The 10,626-nt window shown below is 47.6% G+C and overlaps 1 protein-coding gene across 1 annotated transcript in view; it reads left to right on the top strand.

Annotated features, from left to right (window-relative positions):
• The window catches only part of ATP6V0A2 (ATPase H+ transporting V0 subunit a2), a 40,941-nt gene extending 30,661 nt beyond the window's left edge, over nucleotides 1-10,280 (top strand). The window contains exons 16-20 of the mRNA XM_077747984.1: nucleotides 1,968-2,087; nucleotides 3,310-3,429; nucleotides 5,167-5,284; nucleotides 5,706-5,877; nucleotides 6,656-10,280. Coding sequence (XP_077604110.1) covers nucleotides 1,968-2,087; nucleotides 3,310-3,429; nucleotides 5,167-5,284; nucleotides 5,706-5,877; nucleotides 6,656-6,755 — 630 coding nt within the window. The 3' untranslated portion in view covers nucleotides 6,756-10,280. The remainder of the gene's footprint in view (nucleotides 1-1,967; nucleotides 2,088-3,309; nucleotides 3,430-5,166; nucleotides 5,285-5,705; nucleotides 5,878-6,655) is intronic.
• Nucleotides 10,281-10,626: the final 346 nt, after the last annotated feature.

Below are 10,626 nucleotides of genomic sequence, written 5' to 3'. Positions count from 1 at the left end.
CCGACCGTGTTTCCCATTGCCTTAACTCAGTCTCTAAGCCGGGGCACCCGGAACCGGCATCTGGACCCCACAGCATGTTGGCCCTCTCCCAAATTGGCTTTTCTAGAATGTGCATTTGTGTAACGCCCACCACATCCACGGTGGCGGGATGTGGGTTCAGGGGTGACTGCCCCGCTTGCAGTCCTAACTGTCACTTCTTTGCAATGGAACTTTGAACACATAACTTGACACCTCCGTGCTTCAGTTTCCTCATCTATAAAATGGGAATACGAACAGGACCCAATTTGTAGCATAGAGTTAATATGATCAGATGCTTAGAAAAGTACCGGCACCTACGGGTGCTCAGTAAACGTGAGCTCGTGTTGTGGTTACGCTGAGGCTCTGTGTGCCGTGTCCAGTGCCGCAGCGTCCGCTATAGGCCTTGCGCATCGTGTTCACAGCGTCTGTGAGATGTCAGAGAAATCTCAGTCAGCACTGTCCTCACCTGTGTTCTCCTGAACTGTAGGTGTTTGTTTTTGTTCTTTTAATTTTGTTGACCCTGCAAGTGGAGCATTTGGTTTTGTTTTCCGCATCCCACGGACAACTCAATTAACTGTACGTCCGATTTGAAGCTCAGCTCATAGAACCGTGGGCTTCCTTGTGAGCCGCACACGTACCTCCTTCTTCAACTATTTGAGTTTCCACTCTTATTTCTGTTTCTTCTGTTGGTGATTTTTAAATTAGATTCACTGTTATTTTATTGAACCTTTGTCGGACGACCTAGATTATGAGAGAAAGACACAACAGGGAGGTCAGTGGCCTTCGGGTGCCGTGGTCAGAAAGCTTAATGAAGGGAACTACCTTTATTTAACATCTCCCATATGCCTGACAGATGCTCTCTGTGATTACTCTTTCTTTGCTCACAGTAGCCCTCGAGGCCAGTGCTGTCATCCACAGGGCAGGCCTGGTCGCTCCGCTGCCCAGATCCTCACCCGGCCTGCTTGACCACACGCTCATGACTCCTGATAGGATTCTGCCCGTGGCTGCCACTTTCCTCAGCATTTTGGGGGGTGGGGAGGTACTCGTGTTGGTGGTGGGTACGAGATGCTAATGCACACCTGCCACTCTCTCACACCCGTGTGGTGCACACGGCTCTGGGGATCTATCTGTGTGTAACATGGGGGCGGCAGGGGACCACGGGATGACCGGTCGTTTGCTTTCATAGCCACCTGCAGATCTTTAAAACCACATGGACTGTGATGGCTGTAGAAGCACAAATATGCTTTTAGGTAACAGTAAATATCCCTACTTAAAAAATACCACGTATTTATTTGAGAGACAGAGAGAGAGCACATGAGCAGGGGAGGGGGGGACAGAGGGAGACACGGAATCCCAAACACAGAGCCTGATGCAGGACTTGAACTCACCAACTATGAGATCGTGACCTGAGCTGAGATCATGAGTTAGCCGTTCAACCAGCTGGCCACCCAGGTGCCCTTAAATATCCCTACTTCCGAAGAAAAAGTTTTTAGTTTTGTTCTGAATGCTCTTTCAGTATTTTTCTTGTGTAGAAGTGAATCCACTTATCCTTACTTAGTTCCCCCAAGTAATCTTTATAATGATAATAGAAAAACAAAGCAAGAATATAAAAACACGTCTAGCCTGTGTTGGTGTTCGCCCTCTCTCAGTGTTTTCAGGAAATGAGGAGCTGGGGTCTGACTCTGTCTAGAATGTTTGTACGCATTCCTTACCGATTTGAACAAAGTGTCGTTTTATCGCTCCGTCAGCGGCATGACTCATCGGTTCCAGAATTCAGCTCTGAGTTCAGGGAGAGACGCGCTGGCAGACACCCCCGGCCTCACGTTGACCTTGTTCCTTGTTACCGTGAACAAGGAGACCTTGTCCTGGAACTTCCCTCCGTATGTGCGCCAGCGGGCCAGCCAGCTTGTCCTTGCGTTTTAACAGGCTTCCCCCTTTCTGCGCGACAGGAGCACGTGCAGAGGCTGCTGCTGGCCGTCACGGCGCTGGCCGTCCCCGTCCTTTTCCTGGGGAAACCGCTCTTCTTGCTGTGGCTCCACAACGGTCGCAACTGCTTTGGCGCGAGCCGGGTAAGTGTGGGTCCGGACGCGCGTTTGGGGGCGCCGCACCGAGCCTGGTGGTAGTTACGGGCAGAGACCTAAAGAAAACACCTTTCAGGAGGTCGCAGGCTCTTGACGGAAAGCCGGGGCTTCCTTTATTGGGAAGCTCGGTGTTGTCTGTTCCGCTGTGGACCCCGCGGGCTGTACGGAGATGAGCCGGGGTGGGGGGGCAGCGACCCCAGTGCTGCCGCACTGCTGTCATCGGCAAAGCGCTTTTTGTTTCTCCTTCTTGGTGCTTGATTTTTTCCTTAAAGCCTTCTTTAATTTAAATAATACAACAGTCATAGGAAGTGTGGAACAGTGGAAACAGCTCCCTGTTCTATCACGCACTTATAACCAGGGTTACCATTTTGTTAAATTTCTTCCTAGACTCTTTTTTCCTGGATGTCCGCTTTCTCATTTTATTTCTTTAAAAATAATTGTGATAGAATATTCCGTCACCTCTGTCCATCTCCAGAGCTTTTTCATCCTCCCGAACAGAGACTCTGCCCCATGAAACACTGCCCGTTGCTCCCCGTCGCTCCCCGTCGCTCCCCCGTAGCCTCTCAGAACCACCATCTACTTCTGTTGTTATGGGTGTGACTCCTCCAGGCACCTCGTGTTCGTGGAGTCACACAGTGTTTGTCCTTTCGTGACTGGCATATGTCACCAAGCATAATGTCCTCAGGGTTCATGCGGATTGTAGCAGAATATCTTCTTTTTTAAGGCTCGTTAATATTCCATTGCATTGGCTACGTCACATTTTGCTCATCAGTTCATCCATCAGTGGGTACTTGGGCTGGGCTGTTCCTACCTTTCAGTCGTTGTGAATAATGATACTGTCAGCGTGGTGTGTAAAAATCTTTCGGAGTCCTTTCAGGGTTTTGGATATGTACCCAGAAATGGAGTTGTTCGATCACATTCTGTTTGATTTTTTGAGGACCCACCACACTGTTGTCTACAGTGGCTGCACCATTTTACGTTCCTACCAACAGTACACAAAGGGCTCCGGTTGCTCCATACGTTCATCAACACTTGTTATTTTTTAAATAATAGGCATCCTGGCAGGTATGAGAGGCTTGCGTGCTCAGAAATGACTTTTTATTCTCGAAGAGCTGAATTATTAAGAGAAATGAAGGGGCTCTGACTTTGGGTTTGTCAGGTTGTTGTGATTTTAAAGGCAATGACTCTGTATTCTTTTGGTTGTTGTTAGAGTGGTTACACACTCATAAGGAAAGACAGCGAGGAAGAAGTTTCTCTGCTGGGAAGCCAAGACGTAGAAGAGGGAAATCACCAAATAGAAGATGGATGTAGAGAAATGATGTGTGAAGAGGTAACTTTCTCTGTTACTGTCAGTAACATTAGATAAGAAGCAAGCTCTCTGGGGCACCTGGCCGGGTCAGTCGGTGGAGTCTGTGACTCTTGATCTTGGGGTCATGAATTCAGGCCCCACGTTGGGCATAGAGTTTACAAAAAAACAAAAAACAAAAAAAAAAACAAACCCTAAAACCCAAAACACCTGTTACAGAAGCTTCCCAGATGCTGTTTTGATCATCTGCTGTTCATCAGGGTTTTTGGCTTTTACCATTTTGTTGTTTCAGTTTTACAGCAGGATTTGTAGTGTTAACATTACATGCTGTCACATGAAGTGACTTAAGGTGCCACGCGCATTGCTCTCCGAAGATTCTTGTCTCAGAACTTCTTCATAGTTGTAAGAGGGAGCCCTGATTCATGCCGGCTTCGCAGGGAATCTTCTGGCTCACGTCAGGACAGGAGCAGAGTCGGCCTCAGGATGATGGGTTTCTGGGCCTCCAATTCCAAGGAGTCTGGGTTGGTTTTCCTTTGCAAGGTTGCTTCATATTCTGAAGCCAGTTGGCCCCACGATTTGGGAACCTTGGCCACAGCCAGCCCTGAGCTTATTTTCTCCAGTCTTTCCTTTGGAGAGAAAAAGCGCTCTGGGCTGGTTGCTAGATGAGGAGGAACCCGAGGAAGAACTGTGATTCCCGGGCTGGGGCCCTTTGTCCTCCCTCTTCCAACAACGGCTCTAGTAGCCCGCACGCAGCCAGAGCCACAGACGGGGCCCCTGGCCCGAGTTCAGGGTGTTGGCGGGGCTGGTTTCTCCCCCGGCCTCCTCCTTGGCTTGTGGGGGGCTGCCTTGTCAACGTGTCGTCAAGGGCCTTGCCCTCTGTGGGCATGCGTCTCTTCCTCTCAGGGCACCCCCACCTTCAGGGCCTTTTCTAACCGAGATCACCCCTCACGAGGCCCTGCCTCCAAGCACAGTCACACTGGGGGCTAGGCTGTCAATATGTGAATTTGGAGGGGGTCACACTTCAGCCCGTGACAGCTGGGGGTGGGGGTGTGGGCTGGATGGGGAAGAAGCAGCCCCCCCAAGGAAGGGAGGCATGGTCCAGAGCAGACAGACAGGGCCATTTCTGCTACTGTTGCCTGCTTTATTTTCTTGGAAACTTTATTTGGCCATCCAGTAAGGACCAAACAAAATTTCTTACGATCAGCATTTTGTAATTATTACGTAATTTTGTGTTTTAATTTGGGATGATTTATAGGATCATAAAAGACCCAAAAAGCAGAACTGGAAAGAGCGTTGAAGTCCTCTTTCCCAACGTTTTACAGCCTCGCCACTGCCAGGGGCCCTTTGCACGGTCTGCCCTTGTTGGGCTTGCGTTTATGCATCAGACACGCGGCTTGACTCAGTCTTCCAGGCTTGTGGTCGGTCAGCATCTCTGCGTTCAGTCGGCGTCAGCCCCAGAGTTGCATTGGGCTACCTGAGTGCTGTGACACACGGGAGACTGAGGCCGGGGGTGGGGGCGGTGCCGGGGCGGCACGCAGTGTCACAGTTCACGGAGCTGGTCTGTGGTGGAACAGTGAGTGGAACTCGGATCTTTGAGTCCCTGCCCCTCACGCTCCTGCGCATACACCCCCCTACCCCCCCAGCCTCCCAGAGGCTGGTTCTCTCACGGAGAGCGAGGGACGGGAAGCGGACAGGCCCGGCGGTTGTTGGCACCTGCGGGCAGTTCGGCGATTCTGACACGTGTCGTGTGACCTCCCTCAGTTTAATTTTGGAGAGATACTGATGACCCAGGTGATTCATTCCATCGAGTACTGTCTGGGCTGCATCTCCAACACCGCTTCGTACCTGAGGCTCTGGGCGCTCAGCTTGGCCCACGCACGTAAGTGTTGGCTGAGGCCTGTGGTTCCCAGACTCTGCGCCGAGGCGCCCCGCCGTGCCGCGGTGAACCCGGGGTGGGGGGTGCGACATTTCACAATTCCGAGGGAAACATAGTACCGTCTTCTAGACGCTGTGTGAGCTAGTGTTGTGCGGGGCCAGCCTGACCCCAGTTTGCATCAGGCTTCTCGCGGGGAGGCAGGCGTCTGGCTTTCCTGGCACTGCGGTACCTCCCTCCGTGTTTGACACGATCGGGAGCTGGCTCACTCCTCCAGGAGAAGCAGGTGACGCGTAGCTGATGTGGGCGTGGGGGTTATTCTGTGGGTGATAATTCACAGTTGTCAGAAGGAGACCCAGGCCCGTGGGCTGAGTGCAGGGAGGCAGTGGGCGTGAACAGAGGGTGACTCTGCCGATGACTCCCGCAGAGCTGTCCGACGTCCTGTGGACCATGCTGGTGCGCGTGGGCCTCCGGGTCGACACCACTTACGGAGTCTTGCTGCTGCTGCCGGTAACCGCCCTCTTTGCAGTGCTGACCATTTTCATCCTGCTGATCATGGAAGGCCTTTCTGCGTTTCTTCACGCCATACGCCTCCACTGGTGAGTGTGAGCTTTGGAAGTGTCATTTAAAAAATGTTGAACCCCTCTCCCCACGTGTATAAATAGCCCCACAAAACCCTGGCACTTAATAACTATGTGTATTTAATACTTTGAACTTATTTGGGGGTCTGACAGATTACCTCACTGTAAAATAGAATAAAATTCTTACGTATTTCGTAATGGCTTACAGTGTGTGTCAGACGCTGGTCTGTGTATGAAGGTACCGAGGTGGGGAGAGAGGTTCTGAATACTCGTACGTGTGTGTGCGTGTGCGTGGCACACCGGGTTAGTGCTTCCATTACACGTCGAGAAGGGCGACGTGAGGCGNAGCCCCACAAAACCCTGGCACTTAATAACTATGTGTATTTAATACTTTGAACTTATTTGGGGGTCTGACAGATTACCCCACTGTAAAATAGAATAAAATTCTTACGTATTTCATAATGGCTTACAGTGTGTGTCAGACGCTGGTCTGTGTATGAAGGTACCGAGGTGGGGAGAGAGGTTCTGAATACTCGTACATGTGTGTGTGCGTGTGCGAGGCACACCGGGTTAGTGCTTCCATTACACATCGAGAAGGGCGACGTGAGGCAGGCTGTGTGTGTGTCTGTGTGTCTTTTATTTAAGTAAAAACGTGTATCACAAGAGCATGTATGGAGTGCAGCAGCTTTGGCACAGGAGCTATTTTGGGTTTTTTCTTAACTTCTAAACGTTTGAAGAAACGTATGAAATGTTATTCACAGTCTTTCATTAATACACGGACATTTTTTTCTTTTAGGGTAGAATTTCAGAACAAGTTCTACGTTGGTGCAGGCACCAAGTTTGTTCCTTTCTCATTCAGACTGCTTTCGTCAAAGTTCAGTGACGACGTGGCATGACCGTATTGCCATATCCAAGCAAGCTTTCAGATTTATGGAGAATGATCATGTGACAGGATTTCACTTCCGTCAAATTTACGATAGGAAAAATTCCATCTTCATTGATTGCCTTATGAATTAGCCAAATAATTCTGTAAGATATACCTCTTCCACATGTTAAATATTTTGTAACGTTTATCAGTTTCAGATATGTAGATTTCTTTCGGTTTTTACAATAAGCAAATAATAAGTTAATGCCAAAAGTTATGTTAAAGTTATTTTTAAAAATAGAGGCTTGGGGGAGAGCAGTGGTTTTGAATGGCTAGTTGAAAATGGTCTTAGCTACTTGAGTCCTTTTCACCTTATTAAAAAAAAAGATAGCATTATTGTGTCACTCGAAGTCGTCAGATAATATTTTCCAACAGCTGAAGTTAAGTATAGTTTTTTAAAAAATTTAATGACGGATAATCAAAAGATTCACATTTATTCTGCTTGTTTAAAAGTATGTAAACATTTTGTATTGTATGCTGTCTAGAACTGCAAGTAGGGGACTGTTTCTACAATTTTGTCTGGTTTTAATAATTGGGGAAAATGGGATAAAATGATGTACAACAGATGGCTATCCCACTTGTATATTTTTAAAGATATTTTTACCCTCTTATCCTTATATAAAACCAATTATGATAATTGAATGTTGGAAAGATAAACTGTATACTGAGCCTTAAAACCCAGTGTGACTGTAGGAGATAAAATATGGATGTGATTTGAACTTAGGAACCAACTTGGCTGATGTTACTGATGTTACTGAACCTTTTAGGGGTTTATTCTGAGTGAAGGGAAGGTAAAAAGTAGTATTTTGTATATTTTTATAACAAAATATAAATTAAGATATTTTACCATGAAGAGATTGCACCTCTCCTTGAGAACAGTATAGTTCTAATTTTTTACTTTCAGACTAATTCTAAATAAAGGTCTGGTAAAGGTATTTAGAGTTAATTTAAGCTTTCAAATACCATTGGATCAGTTGCAAATTCTCTTTAATTTAAATTCACCAATTGACTTGACATTTAGCTTTGAAGTCCGTCCTGCTGAGTATTTTCATCTGTGCAGACAGTCTCCGCCTTACCAGTAGTTCCACTTAATGAATTTTGAATTAATGATGTGAAAGTGGACCTGCCTTCAGCAGGACTCATACTTGGAATGTTGAATCCGGATCCTGTCCCGGCCTAGCGATCCGTGGCCCCATCCCCTCCCGTGATGCGGGGCAGCGGCCACAGCTCCCAGTCAGCCACGCGGGCAGGAGTGTCAGCAGGCGGTGCGCGGACGGCCGCCTGCACCCACCCAGCGTCCCGTCTGTCACTTTCAGTACTGGATTCAGTCAATTACAAGCAACAGTCAACACCTTCTTATAAAGCGGGCTTTGTGCTGATGGCTGTGCCCACCCGGAGGCTGTGTCCGTGTTCCGAGCTCGTCCGAGGCGGGCCGGGCTGGGCTGCGGAGTCCCCGGGGCAGGCGGTTAGATGCATTTTCCACTTAGCATGAGGCCCCATTGTAAGTTGAGGAAGATCTGTGTTTTTGTAAATTACGTTCATTTTTCATATTTTACTATAATTGATTTTGGTAATTATTTTCAAAAAGAAATCTGCAGTGTGTTCCTTTTTTTTTTTTGAATGTTTCGAGGAAAGTGCATGAAGAGGCCCGTTTGTCACCATACGCCTTCACCCTGCCCAGTGGGAGCGTTTGGAAATTTCAGCCCAAGCTGAGGTTATGGTGGCCCTGGGGCTCTGTATCTTTTCCGGTAAAGTCGAGACCTGTTTGCCAAGAGGCATGAGCTGAACGCGCTGACGTCACCATGATCGTAACCTCACGCCGTAATCATGTAGTGAGCGTTCCACGCTGCTGCTCCACCGACTGGGAGTTACTGGGCTCTGTCCCTCGTCCCTCGTACTCAGTATCAAGCTTAACACCAGGTGGATGAATCCCTGGGAAGTGATTCTGCTCTCAGAGTGATGTTTCTCCAGAAAGGTCTAACGTTGGACACTTGTGTTGGGTGAATGTAAAATCAGAACAGTGCTGTCCAGGGTTCACACGTCCCTCGGCCCTGGCCATCTTTACTGCTTTGCTGCAAGCATCTCTTGTGAGGAAATGCTGATATTCATCCTTAGGAAACTCACGATATCAGGGCCCTGAGAACTGATTAGTAAACAAGAGACCGGTGTCTGCTGGAATTTTTTCGTGCCCCCACTTGTAACTTTTATGGGCCAATTTTTAATTCTAAGCAACATCTCTTATCAGGGTATAGAACAGAGAGGGAAGAGTCCTTTTTTAATTGAAACTTGTGTTTTCTACATAAACATACATAATTATGTATTCTGTATAATTATAGAATAAAATGAATTAGTCCTAACTTTGGTGAAAGAACTCTCTAGAAATAGAGCTTGATGGTGTTTTGTAGGCACTAGGGGGAATTTTATTATTTTTTTTCTAAAGCTATAGGTTCCAATGTCTTGTTATCAGAGCAGATGCTTTGCTTTGTGTTTAAGCTGTTTGGTAGAACTATTATGTATATCATTTTTAAGACAGACTTTGTTCCCTTAATAGCACACATCTGGAGGAAAAATGGCCACTTGTTGGGATGAAGCTAAGTATCTGTTTATTCTCCTAAAGAGAACGTGTCACGACAAACGTCATGCTGGCCGTATTTCCCACTTTTCATTCAGGGGTTCATTCTGTGTGTTAACAGAGTCCTAAAATAAAAATTCCAGGGATTTCTTCACCCTTCAGAAAAACAACTTGATTTCATCCTGCCAGGGTAAAGGACATCCTTGTGGTGACATAATTGTCATCAGTTAGAGAACTCAGGGTGTTCTGCTGGGGATCATCATGAGCCCTGTGGACTCTCCATTCCTTGTGGATGGGACTTTGAAAAGACTCCCCTTTCACGGAATGCCATCCTGTCCTCGTTTCGGGAATGGGTATTTTATAACAACCACTGTTCTCAGTTTCCAATCTGCTGTAGTTTAATAAGGCATAGAATATAGCATGGGTCATTCTTAAGATGTTTATGAATTCAATATTCAGGCATTTAAGGGTCTGACTCACTTTGGAAAACAAAAACAACTTCTACAGCTGTTCTGCAGTCTGCATTTGAAAACAGTAAATCTCTTCACTTAAAATGTTAAAGCCAAGTTTGCTTGCATGCCCTCTGGTGTAATCTCCAATAAGGTTGTGAGGAAATCTTAATTCAAGATGATGAAAATAAGGCAGTTCCACGTAATAGTTTTCCAACAGCCAGGTCATTGAGGCCAGGCTTTGGTGTAGAATTGTTAAGAAATACTTCGAACATTCCATATGTTCCTTGATGGGAAAATCCAGCAAGAAGGCCAGGTTCTTAGGGTCAGCCTTGTCACCTAGGGACTCAGCTCCAGGAGGGGAGACCCAGTGACTGAGTTGAAGCTCCGCAAATGCACGAAAGGACAATTTTGCATCTTCCTACCAGTATTCAACTTCCTTTTACTAATGAAAAATAAATATATTTTTAAAACATGGGTGTTTTGCTTTATTATGCCCTGGCTTGTCTAGGATGCTTGGCACCTTCCGTGATCCCAAATGCCAGAAGTCACCTGTCCCTTCTTGGGACTCTTCGCAAGGCACCTGCTTTCTGAGACCCCTTGATGCGTAGTGGCCGATGGCTCAGACTTAGTCCTGCCTCCTGACTGTGTCCCGTCCTCACCTCGCTGGCCTCGGCCTTCGGGGCACAAGGGCGGGATGCTAGCCCCGGGGTGATGGGGATCCCCAGGCGCCCCCGAACCCGGCAGCGGTGTGTCCTGGGCAACACGGGTCAGGCGGCCCCGGCCGGACTCGGCTCTCCCCGCATCGCGGGGGTGCGTGC

The sequence above is a fragment of the Crocuta crocuta genome, unplaced genomic scaffold (genome assembly GCF_008692635.1).
Source record: "Crocuta crocuta isolate KB4526 unplaced genomic scaffold, BGI_CrCroc_1.0 scaffold29, whole genome shotgun sequence".
Lineage (NCBI taxonomy): Eukaryota > Metazoa > Chordata > Mammalia > Carnivora > Hyaenidae > Crocuta > Crocuta crocuta.
Note: the sequence above shows the minus strand (reverse complement) of the source record. Positions and strands in the feature narration are given on the sequence as shown.